General features: G+C 43.6%; 2 protein-coding genes across 2 annotated transcripts; one reads left to right on the top strand and one right to left on the bottom strand.

Annotated features, from left to right (window-relative positions):
• The first annotated feature begins 153 nt into the window (after nt 1-153).
• DEFB135 (defensin beta 135) lies at nt 154-2,199 on the top strand. Its single transcript, XM_040966506.1, has 2 exons — nt 154-211; nt 1,828-2,199. Exons 1-2 carry the CDS (start codon nt 154-156, stop codon nt 1,992-1,994), a joined length of 225 nt encoding a protein of 74 aa, XP_040822440.1. The 3' UTR covers nt 1,995-2,199.
• Nucleotides 2,200-10,080: 7,881 nt separating this feature from the next.
• Nucleotides 10,081-12,363, bottom strand: DEFB134 (defensin beta 134). The gene is made up of 2 exons (XM_040966318.1): nt 12,306-12,363; nt 10,081-10,223 (listed from the first exon to the last, which is right to left on the bottom strand). The coding sequence occupies exons 1-2, from the start codon at nt 12,361-12,363 to the stop codon at nt 10,081-10,083; spliced, it is 201 nt and encodes a 66-aa protein (XP_040822252.1).
• Nucleotides 12,364-22,001: the final 9,638 nt, after the last annotated feature.

The raw sequence follows: 22,001 nt of genomic DNA, 5'->3' as shown, positions 1-22,001 counted from the left end.
CAAAAATGAAGCCTTTCCTTTATTGCGTTGTTCACTGGAGCAAGCAGGTGTTCTTGTTCCAAAAGGTTCACTAGCCACGCAGTGCCCCATCTCCCGAAAGCTACATATATACTGCCTCCCCACCCAGCCTCTCATTCGCCTCATTGGTTGGCCATGAGGAGTTCACTGTTGATCCTCCTGGTTCTTGTCTTGCTCTCCTCTGTTCCACCAGGTAACATGGGTTCTCCTCCCTGTGGAATTAGGAATGGTGAAAGCCAAAAGGGTATTTGATTCTACAAGAGTGAGAAAAAGACAGAACTAAGACAAGGGAAGGAAGCCAGCAGGGATGTGAGTAGTGATGCTTGCACTAAGCAATGCCAGGGAATGGAGAGGAGAGGTCAAAGACATGTGCTAGTAGGTCGCCGTCTTCAGAGAGGAATCTTGTTCTGGATTTTGGTCTAGGGAGTCCACATAGTTTGATGGGGAAGGTTGGACGTTGGCGTTAGTAAAAGTAGGGCAGGAACCCCCCCCCCAAATTTTTTTAGAAGACAGGTGGAGGTGGGGAGGGAGGCTGTTCCTTGAGGACTTCCTCTCAAATTTGCTAGTTATCTTGTCTTTCAGACACTGAATTCTTAAAGAATAATAATCAGAGTTACATAGTATGAGCCTGTGTTCTTACTTGTAGAACTCCAGTTAATACGAGTATCATGCTCAGCAGGCTTGGTGAGCAGTGCTGGTTGTTAAAACATATCCAATCAACTTCTAAAATGATGAGATCTGACAGAACATCAGTTTGAGGAATTTACGCTCTGAGAACAGTGGTCAGTGTTCCTGAGAAAACACCACTGAAGTCACTGATGTTCTCAAAATTGCTTGGGGTTTTATGGAATCTACAGAAGGCTCTTAGCTCTTGCTTCCAGCCATCACAGACACAGAATCCCTGAAGGGCTACGTATTAGATATGTCCAAGCTGGAACATAGATGAGGGTCATGTTGTTGCTTAGACATGATCATAATGTTCAGAAATTTTCACTGTCTCTCCACCAGATTCCTTTGTTTCCAGACAGGTGCTCCAGAGTCAGGAAGCACCGAGTGGGCAAATCTGCTAGCAAAGCGCATAGGCACATTGCACCTATCATTTCATGCAACCCAGGCCCCATCACTATCTGGGTGACTGACAAGACAATGAGAAGGCTCAACACCCAAGAATGGGGTGACTCAGGGCCACCCCACCCCTCTTAAACTTCCTCCTACCATTGTTTCCTCACCTCTTGTCTTTCAGAAGCACCTCGTATTAATCGTATCAGCTAAGAAAATGACTATGCAAAACCACTTTCTACTAATTGCATAGTATTCTATTAAGTGCCTTGTGATTAAGCCAGGGCAAATAGTAAGACACTTGGCACAAGTCAGCAGGAATGTTGTTGGTGAACCCAGGGCTAGGACCATGGACTTTTGAAACCTTATTTCAGGGGTCTTTCTATCCTCATGCAGACACTTTAATAACCATGCACAGCTTTGAGTCCTTGACTGTGCCTGCTTCCCAATATGAGGTCTGTGCAGACTTCTGAGATCTCTTCAACATCTGAATGGGTTTTCCATAACGAATAGTCCCAAGAAGAATCTGAGGGACCCTGGTCCTTCGATTTAGTTGATTAGTGATTCATGTAAGCATGGACAAGAGGAGCTAATTGGTCTCGATCGGGGCCAGTGCAAAATCAGGTAAGAACAACTGAAAAAGGAGCACTCAGCCACAAGATGTTTTAGATGGCTTTGATTAGGTCTAAAGTGTAGCCTTCACGATGCTAGCAGGGCACTGACTGTCTGCACTTTGCTTTCCATCGACAGTTAAAAGTGGACCAAATGCTTACCTCAAGAAGATCTTCGAAACCTGCTGGCGATTGAAAGGCACCTGCAAGTTAGCATGTGCAGAGAGTGAAGTCTATCACATTTTTTGTAACAATTATCATCTTTGCTGTGTCTCCGAAAAAGACTTGCCTATCCTTGTTGGGTGATAGCTGTGAGTTCAGCAAGCCTCCTGCAGATGTTTTCTGGGACTCCAGATCCCTCTCAGCGGCGCCACCTCATTAAAATCATGGCTTTACTCCACCCTGTGGCTGTGTTGGCTGTGTCTATCCTACAGAAATACTCTCCTAGTTGCAGTTCCCGTCTTCAGTGTTATTTTCTTTTTGAGAACTTGTGACTGACCAAGTTTTCTGAAAACTTCTTTTTTGAAGCATGCCATGCAACTAAAAAGTTTACAAAGTCTAAATAAATAAATGTTGATGAATTCCACAAATTTCATTCATAGGCTGTTGTAACCAGCACTTAGATCAGAAAAATAACATATGTGGTGGTCATGGGGTGTGGTGGTGACAGCACCCCTTGGGAAGGTTTGGCTCGCTCTGAGTCCTCACTGTGCTCCCAATACCAGTTTCCTGTTGATTAATATGCACTTTGGTAGGTAGTGTATGATGTCTCAAGTTCCTTTGCCTTTCAAATAAAGTGGAAATAAAATTTAAAAGAAAGAAAAGAACATTCTAGCATGACCTCACCAATGAGAATTTCTAGCCTGACCTCTTAAAGTTTTTTTTTTTTTTTAAATATTGTTTACATAGTTGAGAAGGATGCATTTGGATGGAGAGGGTCTTGAATGGAGGAAAGTCAGTGGGACACATGTTTTGGTCTTTTTTTTTTCCCTCCTATGTCTGCAGGGGAGGAGGCAGAGAGGATTGCTCCTGGCTGTCAAACCACGTCAACAACTGGGGACAGTGGATGATGCTAGAGACCCCGATATGGGCAAGAGTGTTCCAAGGGTATTAGTTGAATGGTTTCACTAGACCTGTGATGTTGGCTTTATTGCTTCAGGGTTTAGAAAATCTTTCCAAGATCTACTGGTTGGCAAAGTCCAGAGACAGACCCAAACATGTTACAAAGCTTGCTCGGGAGAGTTGTTCAGTCTGTTCTGTTTTTCATTCTTTGATGAGACAGTTGACGTCCCCTGCTGGCCTAAATGAGCTGGCTGCCATGTTCCCTGCATGCTTCTGGACATTCTGTCCACTGCAGACTTAGCCTGACTTCTTTTTAAAAATTCTTTAAAAATTTGGTTTTTTGATGATATTTTCAAAGTTGAGAAGCATTGCATGCGCATGTGCACCACTGATTAGGATGGGAAAGGCCAGGGAATAGGGAAAAGTGGGTGAGAAAATTGTTTCCATTTCTTTCTCTCTTTCTTTTCTTTCTTTCTTTCTTTCTTTCTTTCTTTCTTTCTTTCTTTCTTTCTTTCTTTCTTTCTTTCTTTCTTTCTTTCTTTCTTTCTTTCTTTCTTTCTTTTTCCTTTATCTGGGGGAAGAGGTGATAGATAAGAAGAAGCCACACCCAGCACTCTAACTACATTAGTATTCAGGGATGGGGGACGGCCACATGATGGCATTCCAGGGTCCTTGATGTGGAACACGCTCCAAGGGTACTGTTCAAATGGTTTTTACAGTTCTGAAATACCTAGTCTGACTTCTAATGGCAAAGCCCTGACACCTGCTTTTGAATTTTGTATAAAAACAATTGTGGGCCCAGCGTGGTGGTCTAGTGGCTAAAGTCCTCACCTTGTACATGCTGGGATATCATATGGGTGCCAGTTTGTACCCCAGCTGTTCTACTTCCCCTCCAGCTCTCTGCTTGTGGCCTGGGAAAGCAGTGGAGAATGGCCCAAAGCCTTGGGATCCTGCATCCACGTGGGAGACCTGAAAGAAGCTTCTGGCTCCTGGCTTTGGATCAGCTCATCTCCAGCCATTGCAGCCACCTGGGAGTGAACCAGTGGATGAAAGATCTTTGTCTCTCCTCTCTGTAGATCTGCCCCTTCTGATGATTTTTACATAGTTTATTAAGGCGATAAGGGTCAAGGCCTATTAGAAGGTGGGTGTGACCATTATTAGCACATTCTCTGTTTTTTCTTCCTCTATCTGGGGGAAGGGAGCAGATGAAGGGAGAAGCCACACCCAGCCTCCCAAATGCCTCTGTACCCTGGGGAGCGGATAGCCACCCGACACCACCCCAGAGTCTCCGATGTGGGGCATGCTCTGAGGGTCCTGCTCAAGTGATTTTGATATTCAACAGTTTTGTATTGCTGCTGATCTTGTCACTCCAACCACGATGAAATCTCTCCAGAATCCACTGGCTGACATAGTCCACCTGAGTCTCCGTTTGCCCAGGTACTCACTCCAACTTTTCGCTAGGGTAGTTGATTGATTTGTTCTGTCCTCCATCCTCTGTTATGGTACCAAGGGTCGTCTGCAGGCTCCAGTGTACTGCCATATCCTCCATGTGCACCTGGATATGCTGTCCACTGCTCCATCTAAGCCACTGAGAAGGCCCAGCTCTGACACATACATTCCACAGTCAGACCATTGGAAATTACAGTTTTCTCTATGGTTGGGGTTCTGAGTCCAGCGGTTCAGTTGGGGGGGATTCCCAAAGAAACTTCATCTGAGGTGATCTCAGACCTGATTCTTATGTGTGTATGCCAATACACGGTCTGGCACAGTCTGTTGCCCAAATCAGCTTATGTACTTGCTGGGTCAATCCTGTCTCTAGCCCTGTCTTTTACACAAACCAATGGGTGTTGCAGTCCAGCCCAATCCTACCCACTTGGTCCCCACACAAACCAGTGGGAGTTGTAGCCTAGTTGGAGTGACCCGCAATAACCTCTACCACACCTGCCCCCCTGCTCTGGTTCCTGTGCTTGCCAGCATGTAGAACAGACTGGTCCTGTCTGTCCCACATTTCATTTAGCTCTCATACATTTCAATGTGCATTGAAGCCCAGTTCAACCCAACCAGCTCCACTATCCAGCTCACCCACGTGCTGGCAGATGCCACTCCCTGTCTAGTCATGCCTGCTCCAGTCCTGGTTCTCATTCTCACCAGTCAGAGTGGCAACCCAAGAGTGAAGTGCCTACTGTTTCTCTACTTGGTCCACTCCCAATCCCGGATCTTGCATTCTCCAGGTAATTTCATAATTTAACTTGACAGAATTTACACCCCCCATGCCAGCATCTGCTAGCTGATGCTGTGGTGAAGTCCAACCAACCAACACCCACTCTGGGTTTTGCATACACCAGTAGGAACAGTCAATCCACCCTGGCTTTCCCATGATCCAGCTCACATGAGGTCAGCAGGTGTTGTAGTCCTGCCTGGCATGATCTGCTCCAACCCAACTCTCACACTCTCAGTGGGAGTGGTAGTCTAGCAGTGCAACAGTCATGCAGTCTCTCCTACCAGGTTCACTCCCTCTCCCTCTATGTCTCATATGTGCTGCTTGGGTGCTGTGGCCCAGTCTGGCTTGGCCTGTCTCACCTTGGCATTTGCCAGAGGGTGCTGTAGCCTGGCTGGGCCTGGCTCACTTCCCAATTCCAGCTCACACGGGTGGGGTCTACAGCCTAGCCCAGCCCATCAGGTCCCCAGTCCTGGCCCTCTTGTGAACTGGCTTGTGTTGAGGCTCAACCAGGCCCAAACCAGCCTGACCTACACTCCATTCTAGAGAGCTAGTCCAGTCTGTCCTACACCCATCCTGGTTCTTATGAGCATCAGTGGGTGCTGGAGTCTAGCCCAGTCTTGCACATCCCAGAGCCAGTCCACACTTGTGCCAATGGACACTACAGCCATGCCCAGACCAGACCACAGCCCCCACTCTGGACCATGCACTCACCAGTGAGACCCATAACCCAGCTAGGGTGTCCTCTTAATTCTTCAACCAGACTTGTTCCCAGCCACAAATCTCATGCATACCAGTGGTTTCTCTGACCCAAGTTGGCATAGCCCCTCCCCTCTCTTGGCCTTTGCCTTTGGATGCTGCAGCCTGGCTTGACCCAGCCTGCTCCAAGTCCCAACTCTCACTGATGGGTGCTGGGAACCTGGCCCTGCTCAGTCCTCAGTCTGCTCCCATACTTGGCTCATGCAAAGTTGTAGGTGTGGCATCCTAGCCTGGCATGACCTGCACTCCAGCCTGATTTCTGCACTTGCCAGTGAGCACTTGCTTGGCCCTACCTGGTCTGCCCCCCAAAACCAACACACACATTTGCCAGCAGTTGGAGCTACTTTACCCAGCCTGCCTGACCCCCAGGCCTGGATCACATGCTAACCAGTGGGAGCTATCACCCTCTAGGAGAGTTGCCTAAGTTCCTGTACTAGGCCTACTCCCAGACCCAGATCTCATGCATGCCACTGGCTGCTAGACCCTTTCCCAGCATTGCCTGCCCCTCCATCTTGGCCTTGTATGAGCTGTAGGATGCTGCAGCCCAGCCCAGCCCAGCCCACATCCTGTTTTAGGATGCAAATGTGGGTACTGCAGCCTAGACCTGCCCAGACTTTTTTCAGTCCCTGTACCTGTGAGTGTTGGCAGGTTCCATGGTCACACCTAGTTCAACCCATCACCACCCCAACTCTTGAGAAAAATCAATGGGACTTGTATTTCCACAGGGTTGGGCCCACATATCCCCCACAAAATTTACCCCCAGACCTGGTTCTCTCACTTGTTGGTTAGTGTCCTGGCCCTGCCTAATGTGACCCATCCCCTGTTCTAACAGTCAGGTACTGGGATCTAGCCCTGCCAGACAGGTTCCCAGCCACAGCTTGCATGCGCTTTGGCATATATTAGGCACCCATGTCCATGCTAATAAGCCCAACCCAGGTTCCCATGTGGGCTGATGCATCAGTCTGACTGATAAAGATCTTCAGGTCTCTCCCCTCCAAACCACCATGTCTCAGTCCCCTCACTTACCTGCAAAGCAGTGGCCCTGTCATTGGGTTTCCTCAGGATTGATTCCTCACCTACATGTCCAGTGACCTTATCCATGGATGTCCCTAGGCAGTAATTCCACACTCCCAAGACCCCAGAGTTTGTTGCTGGGTGGCCAGTACGTGAAGCTGTGTTCACCCATGCCTCTGCCCAGGCTTACCTGGTGGCGGTGGGCAGAGCCATGGTCCTGAGCATGCTCAGAGCCATCTGAGATCCTCCCACAGCACAATCACTGTGGATAGAGGAAATTCTCGAACCTTATGCTTGGACAAGCTCTGGATTTGTGCACAGCCTGGCTGTGGTGGACGGGGAGCTAGGATCTGCAGCAGGAATCCTGGCCCAGCATCGATTCCCCCAGTCACAGCTACTTGACTGGGAGATTCAGACACTTACCTGTGCCTTTGCCCAGACAGACTTACCTTGACTCCACCCACCAACATGGCAACATGGCAGAGCCTTTGGGTATGTTAACGTGCAGAGGTAAACCAAAGGTATTCAATTTATGATTTATCAGCTTCCTTATTTAAAGAAGCCTAGCAGAGCTTCCATATGCTCTTGTAACATGCATTCTTTCTTTCAAAAGAATAAAGGAGTGTTTAGCAAGCATTGTAACAGAGGCTGTTTTCTGGCTGGCTTGGTGAAGGCTGAGGTTTGGGTTTGTGGGCTAGGAAGGTGAAGGCAGTGCAGGACTGATCTCCTGATTTATTTTCGAGGGAGAATCTGATTATTTCAGTGAAGGAAGTTGCCTTTCAGCTTTTGGACTCAGCTTGATAATCAGTCTCTTTTAGCAATATCTCCCCTAAATCTTCAGACTGTCCATAGGCAGGGTTACCTTCAGGTTTCTCTGTGTGTATGCATGTAGAAACTTGCACCCAATCAGGAGAATAAAATGGGAAATGAGCAGGGGCTATATTGTGGCTGTAGCTTGGTACTCAAAAGGCCATTTGTTGGAGGTTTGCCCCTCAGGCTGGGGATGGGACTTTTCTGAAGTGAGAGTCCATTAGGAGGTCATTAGAAGAGCTATCTTCAAAACAGATTAAGGTGACACCTTGAACTACTTCTTGGGAATGATTTGCTGTGACAGTGAGCTTGGCGCTGAGTTCTTCTCCAGCTGCCTATCTAGTGATGCACTCTCTCACTCCCACGTGTGCTCCCCCATGATACCATCTTCACTGGGCTCTCAACAGAAACCAGAGCCAAGGATTGCCTCACCTTGGACTTTCAGATTCTAAAACCATAACCTAAATAAATTTTTTTTTAAAAAAGACTCTTTTATTTGAAAGGCAAAGTGACAGAGAGATAGAGAAAGAGATAGAGGACACACACACACACACACACACACACACACACACACAATCTTCCATCCATTGGTTCTCTCCCCAGATGGCCTCAACAGGAGCCTGGAACTCTATTCTTCTGCCACCTGGGGGGAAGGGTTCTTGTACATGGGCCATCATCTGTTGTTTCCCATGCACTTTAGCAAGAAGCTGGATTGGAAGCAGAACAGCCAGGAGTCAAACTGGCACTGCCATAAGGGATGCTGGCACTGCAGGTGTCACAATGCTGGCCCCCCTATTTCTTTTCCTACTAAAAAGCACTTAATTTTAGATATTTTAAAAAAATACTTGTTCATTTATTTGAAATGTAGGATGACATATGGATGGAGAGACCCAGAAAGAGATCTTCTATCTGCTGGTTCACTTCCCAAATGACTGTAAGAGTTGGGGCTGGGCCAAGCCAAACCCACAGTCAGGAGCTCTATCCAGGCTTCCCTTGTGGATGGCAGAGGCCAAAGCACTTGGGCCATCTTCTACTGCTTTCTGAGGCACATTCTTAAGGAGCTAAATTGGAATTGGAGCAGCCAGGACTTCAATCAGCATTCTATAGGATGCTGTGGTCACAAGCCATGGCTTAACCCTGTACCTTACAATGCTGAGTCTAGGTATTCTGCTAACTGGACAGGTAAAGCAAAATGGACAGGCTCTCTGGGATGCTGTGAGGTCACAATTCTGTAATGTTCATCACTCTTCAGATAAAAATTCCCCTGCCTCCTTCAGAGGCTGAGTTTTCCTGAACCCTGTCTTGAAGAATTCTTTACATTCTCAGAAACCATGATAGCTTATCTATGCCACCTGTTATCCCAGTCCACTTTAACTTACCTCTTTTACAGACTCCATTGGAAAGTTTGGACCTATGAGAGGAGGACACACTCTAATACATTTTTAGTATATGTCTTTCCATAGATATCTACACTTGATTTGCTTGAAGATAGAACATCATGGAGGGCTGGGTGCAGAGTTTCAGCCTAGCAGTTTAGCTACTGGTTCTCAAGTTTGTACCAGATCAATAATTTTCCGTAGCAAGAGCCCTGTATTCTTAGACTCACCGGAGTTCAAGCCGAATGCAGCCCTGATGCTGTAGAAAACTACGACACAGTTGGAATTCAGTCTCTTGGGCCACCCTGCTCTTGGCTCTGGGCAGCCCTGCAGAACTAATGTATGCATGCCTCTGCATATGAACTGGCCATGTTCAACAAGCAGCCATGCAGGAAGGCAACAGCAGTGCTATAGCCACAGCACCACCAGCACAAGAGCTAGGCTTTCTGTTTGTACCTTCAGGAGACTGGCTGGCCCAGAAAACACCTGAGTCCAAATGGATTTAGAGAGTTTCTCACTTACATGTAGAAATAGCAAGATCAGAATGATATTAGGTCCTAGGCCTTTGGACTGGCACCCAGGTAGAGTGCTAGAGGCGCTGGTTGATGCAGAGCAGAGGACGTGTGTGCTTAGCTGCTGAAGGTTTTCCACTGAGAACCAAGCTGCCTTACAGCCTGTAGCTGAACACTACGGGGCTGAGGCTGGGGAGATGGGAGATGGGCGAGAGTACCTTGTGAAAACCCATCCCAAGATGGGCTCTCTCCCATTTCAAGAACTTCAAGGTCAGTTAAGATGCAAATCCGTTCCTCTACAGACAGTAGGGTTAAGAGCAAGGTATAGCAAGCTGACTCTATCGCAGCCTCCCATGGCATACTTTCTATAGTTATGGAGAAAGTAACTAAATAGTGGAGATTACTCTGAAATCAGAATACAGATTACAAGTGGTTTTCATGAGAAGCCTCACTCTTTATGAGAAGGTTTCATTTTACTCTTCAAATCTGAGATCATGAGATTTTAACGGCTCATGAAAAAATACTAAGTATTCTTCACTGCGGTGCGTCACGATATTGTAGTTTGACTGTGGTATCTGGCTTTCTGAAAGATGGGAGGGTCAGAGGCTTTCAAGGCAGCAGGCAGTGACTGGCTTCTCATGTCAGGGTACGGGGTTTCCTCTGACACAGCATTCTAGACGTGACATACAATAGTCGACCAGCATTTCACTTCCATAGCACTCAAATCTGCAGACACCATTCTCGGAACATTTCTTGCGCCATTCTGGTGATATTAGATTGAAACCTGGAAGGAAAATGAATGAAAAGACAATTCACTTCAGGTCTTTGGTGGTCACTTCATGACTATCCCCTCAATATTTATTCAGCTAAATTCCAAGATTGGTTGGTCAAAAGAATTGATTTTGTGACAAGAAAAAAAATTGCATTGCCCCCAAATTCACATTTTTTTTTTATTGTTAATAGCATTGTATTATGTGAAACAGTTTTATAGGCACTGGGATTCCCCCTACAAATTCACATTTTGAAATCCTAACTTCTTAAGTGATTTTTTTTTTTCAGAGACATACTTTTTCTGGAGGTAATCTAGTTTCAATGAAGTAATAATGGTGATACTCTAATCCAAGCAGATCGGTAGCCTAATCTAGTAAGATTAATGGCCTTATTAGTTGAAGACAGAGCAAGAAGATGACTATCTATAAACCAGGAAAAAAGCCCTCACCAGAAACTCAGTCAATTGATCTTGATCTTGGAGTTCTTCGTTTCTAGAGGAAGTAAATTTTGTCTAAGCCACTCAGTTTGCAATTTTTTATTGTTGTTGTTGCGGCAGCCTGATTTCAATAAGATAACTGGTAATTGGAAGTTCTCCTGAATTGCTCAGTTAATATAATCTAAACGATCAGGTTAGCTGTGTGTACAGTCATTCCCTTGGTATTTAATTATTCAAATGTTTAGCTACTCAACTCTCAAGCAGGTGTCTGTAGAGCTAGTAAACTGGGTACTGCTGAGGTACATTTGAGCAATATGCTGAAATTAGTTTCACTAAAATTTCAATCTAGACAGAGAAAAAACACAAAATATCAAAGGGGAAAACATGACAAGTGCAGTGCAGTGTGTGCTATGGAATGGTTTTGTGGGTTTGAAGCTAGATGGAGTCATTTCTAAATTTTGTGCACATGCTCTCCCTTAGAATAAACAATCATAAATATTTTCCTATATTAATATGGAAGAAGGTATTCAGAAGAAAAAGAATGCAGTTATTTGGCTCTTCACAGAAAATTTGAACCAATACATACCCTATCTAAATCAACATGCCCTTGAGGACAATTGCCCTATAAGAGAAAGATGATCAGTGTTAACTAGTTGTCAAGATGGAAATCCATGAGAAGCTGTAGCTCTACTGGGTTGATAATGTGTAACATTCGTGTAATGAAGGAAGATAGTCGCACAGATGCAAGGATGGAATAGGACATATGTAGACTAATGAAGCTGCTGACCGCTGCGAGGATATGAATCAGTTATCAGAAGCCATTACTGATGCCTCTAACTCTAGGCCTGGAGCCTATGAACTCTCAAATCCAATGTGCTCCTTTATGATTTGAAAATTTGCTTCATCTGCTAGAGAACACATCAGGGAGCCTGAAAAGTTAGGTGGGCAGTTGTGAGGAGAGGGCGCAGAGCGGCTCAGTAACTCCAGGTGAGACCTCCACAGTCAAGGAAGGATAAAGCTGATGTGTCTGTTGAGTTGTGCCTCCCTTGCATCCTCCCTCGAGGCCACCTTGTCTGAGTAGACATTCTTGCTCTCACAGACAGTGCAGTGCGGGTCTCTTGAAACTTTTTCATGCACCTGAGGGATCTATAAATCCTAAATGAGCTTTCAGTGTCTTAAAAAACTTAATACACTGTGCTATCAGTACCTGTGCAGACTCTCGTACCTAGACAAAGCAGCAGTAGCAAAACAGGAGGGAGCATTACTAATGATTCTATACAATGGGATGTGATGGGGTGAGTGGGATATTTTTCTCACTAGGCATAGACGTAGTCTAGACACAATCCCATTTCATCCCTGTGAGACTCCGAGGTGAAAGGTCTTATGGTTTACTTTTTTTTTTTTTTTTTAATGAAGGATCTAAGGCTCAGAGGAGCTCGGTCCTTTGTTCAAAGTCCTAGTGCTAACATGTCAGAGTCAGGATTGAAGATCAGGTCTTGCTGACAGCAAAGCCGGTCGATGCTTTTGCTGCTTGGGGGATGAAAGGGTCCGTAGTAGCAGGATGTTTACAAGGCTGCTTGGTTACAAGGGTGTCTCTGGTTAGAATGGCAGCTCTAGTCGGAGCACCTGCCTCCCTTAGCTGAAAGATTCACATCTTACCTGCTAGGGCGGCATCCCAAGAGGACAGAAGAACCACCACGATGAGGAGAGACTTCATGGCTGGGAATTGCCCTTTGAGAGACTGCACACAGAGCCTGGTGCTGCACAAGGACAATTGACAGAGAGAAGAGGGTGGCTGAGCAATCTGCTGCAGGAAACTCTCAGGGAGGCGAGGGAGGCATGCCTTGCTCCAGGCGGCTGAGGCGCTGAACACCCCTGGGGCAGCTGGACTGCTGAAGCTCATCAACGCATTGGAGCACCACACTGACAGCCCTTTCCTGTTTGACAGCTTTCCTTGTTCATCAAGGTGTTATCCCAGAGCCGGGCTCACCAGAGTCCTACAGCAGCGGCCTGAGGGCTAGGGGCTTTTCATTTCTTTTTTCTTAAAAATGTATTTATTTTTCATGGAAAATAAATACAGAAGGAGAGAGAGAGAGAAAGATGTTCCTTCTACTAGTTCACACACTCTAAGTGGCCACAATGGTTAAAGCTGAGTTGATTCAAAGGCAGGAGCCAGGACCTTTTTCTCGGTCTCCCATATGGGTGCAGAGTCCTTGACTGCTTTCCTAGGCCAGAAGCAGGGAGCTGGATGGGAAGTACAGCAGCTGGGATCCTGGCACATGCTCTCTTACATGTTCACTGGCAAAGTTCTACTCCCTGTTGGACTGGCAGCCTCAGTTTCTCACTCTTGTCTGGAGACCCTCTTTGTTCACTTCTCATTGGTTAGAACATATTTTAGAAACTCTTTCCCAAAGACCAAGAATGGATGAATGAGCTGGAAGCCAGAACCCTTTTTGTAATCTGATCTTAACAGCAACAACCCCATCATTTTCAACCTGTTCTATTAATGTGATGTAATTCACTAAGGTGTCCTGTGTTCATGGAGAGTCGGGGGTGAAGGGAGGTGGCCAGCTTAGCAGTCATGGACCATTGTTGTCTCCTTTGATGGGGAGGAAAAGTTCAAGAAGGGGAGGAGTAGGGGAGCACTACAGCAAGGCATCAGTTCCACCATTTTCTTCACTCAACAGAGCTGCGACAATTTCAGACTGTCAGTTTCCCTTCTCTCATACAGGTTCTTCTATCTTGGGAGGAGTGCTAGCAAATCACTGAATGTCTCAGAATAGCATGAAGGTAGTGAAACCACAGGTATTCCCATCTGATGAGCAAGGGTGGCACATAAGTTAGAGAATCATGCAACACACCAAAAAGCTTCAAGAATTTGATTGAGACTAAGACAGAGGCAGCCCAACCGTTGCACCCGGGTTAAGTACAGAAAAATCAGGATGTGTCAAACATGTTAATTATGTGAACATAATCAATGTTCACCCAGACACTACTCCATTGTTTGTCTCCCCTTGAACTTAAAAGTAACTTGTAGAAAAGTTGACTAACTCTGAACTGATTTAAGTTTCAGTTTTTGTGACCAAGCAGAATGAAATTCACAATGGAAGTTAAGTTATACACAAATAAAGTTAGGCTTTTGTAAATGTGCCTGGTGGACTGAGAGTCACATTTCTTACATACACCTCTTCATTGACTCCCACCTCCCTCCCATTCTCAACCCCACTGCTCTCCTGGTTCTCTAAGTTAGTGAGCTATACTGTCATCTATCTCTAGGTCATCATCATTGAAATCTCAGGACTAGTTTTCATGCCTTCTCATCTGGCTGATAAATGTTATCAACCTTACTTCTGAAATATATCTATATCTTTTCTTTGTTTTCAATCCTTACCACCAATTTACCAGTCCTAGATTACTTAAATAGAATAATATTGCATTAATAGATAGCATGCAACTCAGAAGAGATATTAACAATAAGACAAAAAAATAGCAAGTGCTGATGGGGATATGGAAAAGAGGAAACTCTTGAACACTGTTGGTGGGAATGTGAACTAGTACAGCTTTCCTGGAAAGCAACACGGGCTGACTCAGCAAAGTGAAAACAGACCCATGGTATGATTCAGTAAGCCTATCTCTAGATCTCAATCTCTAGATCACAATCTTCCATTGTGTTTTTTTTCTAAAGATTTATTTTTATTATTTTTTCATTGGAAAGGCGGATATACAGAGAGGAGAGACAGAGAGGAAGATCTTCCATCCGATGATTCACTCCCCAAGTGAGCGCAATGGCCGATGCTATGCCGATCCGAAGCCAGGAGCCTCTTCCGGGTCTCCCACGCGGGTGCAGGGTCCCAAAGCTTTGGGCCCTGATGAAATCAGCATGCAAAAGAGTGGCTACACTTCATATTTATTGCTGTTTTATATACAAGGGCTAAGATGTGGACCTGGTTGCACAATTTAAAGGCTATCCTGAGATCTACTGAGGACAATCTTTTATTTATTTATTTATTTTTACTTCTTTTTATTATTATCATCTTATGATACAGTTCCCTAGGATTCCCCTTAACCCCTCCCCGCACAATGAGTTCACCTATATTATTACTATAATATAGTTCTTCATAAAGAGTCATATGTCCTTCATTGCAGGCAAGGATATTGGCAGAGAGTCCAGCATCCTATTGCCATAATATATTTAACAGTTTCATAGGGAGTCCATCTTTGATCTGGAAGCAGAGATGCATATTGCATTGTATTCTCACATCTGAATTTGATAGTCTCCATTACATAGTTAGTGTACATCCCCTTAAATGAAAAGCCATAAAACAAGAACAACAACAGGAAGAAAAGAAAGAAATTAACAACACCATGTAGTTAAATAACATGCTACTGAATGACTAATGTGTTGCTGAAGAAATGAAAAAGAAAATCAAGAACCTTCTTGAAGAAAATGATTCTACAGGATGATCTATGAATCATTGAAGAATTTAATCAGAAGAGGACAATCTTTTAAAAGAGTGAATTTTACTGGAAATTATAGCTTCATAAAAACTTAAAACAGCAATGAGAAATTTAGATCGATAAGCCATTGAAATGGGATTAATATGTACATCAGAAAAAATGTCAATAAAATATAATATAAATTAATGTTAGAAATAAGACAAAGATTAATATTTATTATGCAGTGTTAGTGAACTCCAAAGTTAGTTTGGAAATATTACATTGATTATTCAGTAAATATGTCTATAAAATTGGGCAATTATTTGATTAAAAATAGAATGAAAACTCCAAGTGCAAATAAAACAATTGCTATTACATGAAGTAAATCATCAAAGTTTTATCTAGCTTTAAAGAGCATCTAAAGTAGGCGCCTGATTGGCTGTATCATGGGTATATTCCTTATAGCAAGGATTGTGGTGGAGCAATAGCTTCTTCACCCCCAGCCCTTCTTCCCACCATCCTTTTCTATCCGTCATGTAGTTCTCCAAATTCCCTGTGTTCCATGCACATCCTCTTACGTTTTCTGGATCAGACTCCTCAGTCACCAAGGGAATCTACCACACAGTCGGAGCACCAACCCTCCAAGCCTCGGCCCAGCCTTCACACTACAGTAACACCTGCCCTGGGCTGGTTTATTGACAAACTCGCGGAAGACCTTGCATGCTTTTTTATTTACATTTTTATAATGTTGGAATAAAAAGATTCTGTTTTACCTGGCAGAACCAGGGACCAATAAGACCAGAACTCCAGGAATGAAAAACAAGACTCTCATTGTTGAATAGGTAAGTTACAAGGAACCTTGGGCTGGGGATGAGAAGAGCTTCTCTCTTCGTGTAGTGCTCTAGGGTGGCCTACAGTAAGTTTATGGAATCTTTCAGTAGCAAGACTTTAAATCAGGAGACAGCAGGCAAACGGCATGGTCATCAGTTAAAGATGCGTGAAAGGCTGATAGGGTTTTGGGCAAAGGACATACACAGTGCTTAAACAGGGAAATGAGGAGACTTTTCAAAAATGAGTGTTGTTTTTACAGTTTCTTGGGGGAACTGTAAATGTGAATTCAGCTTTCATTGAGTCAACATGCTCACTTTATTTCCCTGGTGATTGGCAGAGAGGTACTAGGTACAACAGCAAACCTATGTGTTATGATTTTGGAGAATGTCAGCATAATGAAGCCATGAAATTAGATTTGAAACCACACACCTTAGCAAGACAGCTTTGGTGTGATTATTTCTCTAAGAAACTGAATGAGATGAATCAATCTTTATGCTTAAAGTATCAAGGAACACAGGCTTAGTTATACATCACACTAACACATGATATGAGGGGGATCCAAAAAAGAGGAGAGTGTTCCAGGGAACCTATAGTGCCCTTAGCTAATAAAAGAAACGAGGCAGTGGAACATGGACATGCTTCTTATGAGGTGGTACAAATTACCTTTCAGATGCCAAGATAATAAACATAATGAAAAATTACAACAGCCTGGGAGACCCAGGGAATATTTGAGAATGCATTGGTAAGTCTACCAACTTCAGAAACTGCGTTCTCCATGCTGTTTGATCTCATGGCTTCCTGGAGGCTTATGTTCTGGTTAAGCCCCTTGAAGGAAACTCTTTTCCTGCCTTGCCTTCCTCTGGTTGCCCCTTTGACTTCAGGGTTTCCATGAAAGGAATCTGCAGTTACAGTACTGAAGCCAGTCTCCTTTGGCTATTGAAATGCTGAAAATGGTATCTTGGGTTGAACCTGAGCCAGGGAATGAGTGGCGGCTTGCTGGGACTTGAGTGGTTGCTTCAGAAGGGGCACACTTCACAGATTGGAGCCTGAGGGGGCCAAAAAGGGGAATGGAAGTTCTGGCACTTGGACTGGATTCAGGTCCTTTCTACTCTCAATCCCAGGGCAGCTACACCTGGGCATGAGGCTCTTCCAGGACCCTAGAAACTCCAAGAGGAGTCTTGGGGCTTTTGGAGGATGCACCATTCGCTCAGACTACGCTGGCATGCGATACTCAGCACCTCTGAAGATGAATCCTAAATTTACTGATCTGTCTCATGTCTCTGCTGCTTTTGGCTTCTTGATCACAAGAAAATGCTTTGAAAGCACAATTTACATAGCAAAGCAAATAAGACTGTGAGAACAAGCAATTGAATACTTTATGGCACACTAAAGGTAGAGATTTCAGGGCCTCTGTAGTTTTCTACAAATGTTGATTTCCCAGCCTGATAGATCTGGAGCCAGAAGGCAGACTTGGAGTGCTGCCCAGGAAGGTCAAGAACACCATGCAAACTTTGGGCTGGCAATCAAAGACATCAAAGGAAGGCTCACAGAATCCCGGGGGTGGGCTGCCTGGCTCCAGTTGAGTGTTACAAGGCAGCCTATGGCCAGGCTGCATAGTGTCTGAGTGGGGGCAGATAAGGTGCTTTAACTAATGTCTGTGGAGCAGAAACAGAAATGGGTATCAAGTGTGTGTTGCACAGCAACTCAAAGTCCTCAAGGAACAGCCCTTCTTAGGGACTGCCAGTCCAATCTCGACCTTCTCAGCCTCCAACACTATTTCCTAAACAAATTTCTATTATAAAAAACCCAGACTCAAATATGCTATTACAGCAACAGAATGTGGACCTAGAGAGTATCTTGAATGCTTATGTCAACATTTAATTGATCATAAATATAAGTATTTGTTTTGGAGTTTATTCTATTTCATTGATATATAGTTAGTATTTATGCCAGTGTCAATTTCTTTACTATTTTAGCCTTGTAGGAATGTCTATTTATTTATGAATTTATAACTGACAAATAAGATTAACACATTTTTGATAAATGATATGATGTTTTGAAATATTTTTACACAACGGGGTATCTTAATCATGCAAATTAACAAATCTGTGTTCATATAATTACCATTTTTTGTGTGGTGAAAGCATTTAAAATCTACTCTCAAAACAGTTTCAAGTGTACGTCATTATTAATTATAGTTATCACATTATAAAACACATGTCCTGAGTTTATTCCTCCAGCGTAACTACAGTTTTTTTCTTTGACAATATCTCTCCCATCACTACATTTAGCATTTTTTTTGGTTGAGTCTTTAGAATTTTCTAGATACATTATAATGTGTAAACAGAAAGTTTTCTTTCTTCCTCTCCTGTTTGGTTACCTTGCTGTTCTTTTGATGTGTAATCACTCCTTGAGGACTTTGGGTTCTCTGTTGCCTGTGAGTGACAGGAGCAAACACTCCTTTTCTGGATCTTGGAGGGAAACCCAGCTCTTTCCCGCATTGGCTATGATACTAGCTATGAGAATGATTCAACATCCGTACTTACTATTGATTTAGTAAGGCTTACTGTTTCTTCTTGATTTAGTTTTGATAAATTGTACTTTTTTAGAAACTTCTTTGCTATCCATTTTTGGGGGTGGGGGAGCTGATTGTTTGCAATAGACCCTTACTGGCCTTTTGTTTTTAAACTTCTGAGGCATCCATTCTAATGTTTCCTTTTGCATGTATGATTATTTAGTTGAATTTTCCTTTTGCTTAATCTGGCTAAGAAATGGTCAATTAAATTTTTTCAGGAAAACAGTTCAATTTTGTTGATTTTTCTACAGTTTTTCTAGTCTGTTTGATTTTAGGTTCTTCTCTAATCTTTGTTGTTTATAGTTTTAGTCAGTTATATTTCTAATTCTTTTAGTTTAAATTTAAGATTTTAATCTGAGATGCTCCTTCTTTTAATGAAGTAGTTACTTATGATTAACTATCTTTTCAGAATTATTTTGATCTATCCAATAAATTAAATTTTTTGTGTGTGTGTTTCTAGATACTTTTAAAGCTTGCCTTTGACTTTTCTGTCACCTAGTGGTAATTCAAGGTATGTTTTTGATTTTCTAGGTGTTTATAAATTTTCTATTTTTATTACTATTTTGATTTCTAGTTTCATCAATTATGGGGGCAACAGTTCTTAACATGTCTTTGATCTTAAATTTATTAAAATTTATTTTGTTCTCTAACACGTGATCTAGCCTGAAGAATACTTCTGCTGTGCAGAGAAAGCCATTCCAGAGAAAGTTTTTTTATATTTTTGCTACATTCTGTTTGCTTATAATATTTTTCAAGTCAGTGTTTATTAACTTTACATATATGCATGTGCATTCGTCCTTTTCTTAAAATTTTTTTAAAATTTCACTTAAAAATCAGAGTTACAAATAGAGGGAAAAATAGAGAGACCTTCCATACACTGGTTCACTCCCCACATGGCTGCCACACCAAAACTGGGTTGACCTGAAGCTAGAGCCAGGATCTTCTACGTCTTTCAGATGGGTGGAGCGATCCAAGGACTTGGAGCCATCTTCTGCTGCTTTCCCAAGCCATTAGCAGGAAGCTGGATCAGAAATGGAAAAGCCAGGATAGGAACTAACATCTGAATAGGATGTCCGCACCACAGGTGGAGGATTAGCTGACTATGCAACAACACTGGACCCTTATGTATATGTTCTATCCATTATTGGCAGTGCAGTGCTGATTTTGTTTTATGGCTTTTCATTCAAGGGGATTCGTAGTAACTGTGGAATGGAGACTATCATATCCAGATGTGAGGGTGTAGTACAGTATGCATCTCTGCTTCCAGATCAGAGATGGACCCCCCAATGAAACTCTTTACTATATCTTGACAATAGGATGCTGGACTCTTTGCCATTGTCCTTGCATGCAATGAAGTGCGACAGACCGGCTCAGCTGGGAGCAATCAGTCCAACGGCAACAGGACCCTGGGAACGGTGGGCAAGAATTCAGCGAGTGACAGACACGACAACTCAAGGCAGTTGTACTTGAATGCATTTTGCAAAAGCAAGGCATCAGCTTATATGCAACAGATTATTGCAAAGGGACATTTTCTTTGCTTATTCATGTGGTTACATTTTTACAAACAATTATTCCAGGAAGGTAAATGGGGCTGTTGAGAAAAGATTGTTCTCGAACAGCCTGGTGACAGACTGCAGTTGCTATTTCTTGTGGACACGGCTAGGCACCAGCTGCGGTTTTAACCATTAAGCAGTTAGCTCTCATGGTGCCTTGTGTCTTACATTGGTTTGAATATTAACCTGTCTATATTTCTAGTTTTTCTTCCTGTATGGCTTTTTAAGCTATAGATTTCTACTATAATCTTCTTTTTAGGAATTCTCAAAAATAGTCCCAGGTAGGTTTGTTAAAGCTAGTGACTTGATAGTTTTTTATCTCATACTGCTTGATACCCTTGTCCAGTCTCCTGTCAGAAGGCTTCATAGAACTATAAAGGAACATTGAGCCTTTGCTACACATAAATAGTATTATTCCAGCCATAAAGATAAGAGCAAAGAGAGTACAGTCAGGAATGCCAAGACCACTAGAGATGCAGCCGAGCACAGGAGGCATCCTTCCTTGAAGCTTCCGCCTTGGCCCGGTGATTCCTCACACAGGCTCCACTGGAGGTGGCATGACAATGAAGGACATATGACTCTTTATGAAGAGCACATGACTGTTTATGAAGAACTGTACTATAATAATAATATAGGGGCATTTAATGTGTTGGGAGGGAAAGGGTTTGGGGAGGTGGTTAGGGAAATCCCAGAGCTTATGGAACGGTATCATAAAATAATAATGATAATTTTGAAATGGAAAAAATAAAGTGATTCAGTTGGAGTCTAACATCTTTGGTCTTTATACAAAAATCAAAGTCATAGGCAACATAATACCAGATTTCAAGACATAACACAGAAGGAAGTTGTAATCAAAAACAGCCTGATACTGGCACAAAAATAGACATGTAGACCAATGCAACATAATAGGAGCCCCAGAAATTAAACCATGCATTTACACCCAGCCTATCTTTGACAAATGTACTAAAATCACTCCCTGAAGAAAGGACTGTCTCTTCTGCAAATGATTCTGGGAAAATTCAAAATCTCACATGATCAATATTCTTAAAGGCTAAAATTCTGAAAATCTCATTCCTGAAACTCTGCAACCCTGTTACTGCAATGTTGGAAGCTACAATCCTAAGAACAACAGATTTCACAAAAAGGGATCTTGTAAGTGGGATAGAAAGCTGAAATTCTGGGTATTGGCCACACAATACAGCAATGACAAAAACTCAAAAAATCACCGAAACAGGTAAGATCAGAAGCACCCACAGGGGCTGGCCCTGAGGCTAGCTGGTAAAAGCCATGGCCTGCAAGGCTGACATCCCATTCTGAATCTGGCTCATGTCCCAGCTGCTCCCCTAGGAAAGCAATGAAAAATGGCCCAAGTCCTTGGGCCTCCTCATCTGGGAGACCCTGATGGAATTCCTGGCTCCTGGGTTTAGAACAGCTGATCTCTGGCCATTGTGATCATCCGGAGAATGAGCAAGCAGGCAGAAGATCTGGCATTGTATCACTCTCTTTCCCTTTAACTTTGTTTTCCAAAAAAAAAAATGAAATAAAGTTTTAAAAGGCATACACAACACTCTCGTTGTTCCATCACCAGTGTTCTTTCTTTCTTTCTTTCTTTTTTTTAAAGATTTTTATTTTTATTGAAAGTCAGATATACAGAGAGGAGGAGAGACAGAGAGGAAGATCTTCCGTCCGATGATTCACTCCCCAAGTGAGCTGCAACGGCCGATGCTATGCCGATCCGAAGCCAGGAGCCTCTTCCGGGTCTCCCACGCGGGTGCAGGGTCCCAAAGCTTTGGGCCATCCTGGACTGCTTTCCCGGGCCACAGGCAGAGAGCTGGATGGGAAGCGGGGCTGCCGGGATTAGAACCGGCACCCACATGGGATCCCGGGTGTGCAAGGCGAGGACCTTAACCACTGCGCCACCGCACCGGGCCCACCAGTGTTATTTCTGTCCAATCTCTA

Source organism: Ochotona curzoniae, unplaced genomic scaffold (genome assembly GCF_017591425.1).
Source record: "Ochotona curzoniae isolate NIBS_2020 unplaced genomic scaffold, NIBS_Ocur_1.0 scaffold_4505, whole genome shotgun sequence".
In the NCBI taxonomy this organism is placed as follows: domain Eukaryota; kingdom Metazoa; phylum Chordata; class Mammalia; order Lagomorpha; family Ochotonidae; genus Ochotona; species Ochotona curzoniae.
This window is presented reverse-complemented; position numbering and strand designations above follow the sequence as displayed.

What these genes read in the sequence shown, in the direction of transcription:
- DEFB135 (XM_040966506.1), top strand. Translation starts at nt 154, where the DNA reads ATGAGGAGTTCACTGTTGATCCTCCTGGTTCTTGTCTTGCTCTCCTCT. An exon ending in GCTCTCCTCTGTTCCACCAG is followed by an intron (nt 212 to 1,827) that starts GTAACATGGGTT and finishes TTCCATCGACAG; the next exon opens with TTAAAAGTGGACCAAATGCT.
- DEFB134 (XM_040966318.1), bottom strand. Translation starts at nt 12,363, where the DNA reads ATGAAGTCTCTCCTCATCGTGGTGGTTCTTCTGTCCTCTTGGGATGCC. An exon ending in TTGGGATGCCGCCCTAGCAG is followed by an intron (nt 10,224 to 12,305) that starts GTAAGATGTGAA and finishes TTTTCCTTCCAG; the next exon opens with GTTTCAATCTAATATCACCA.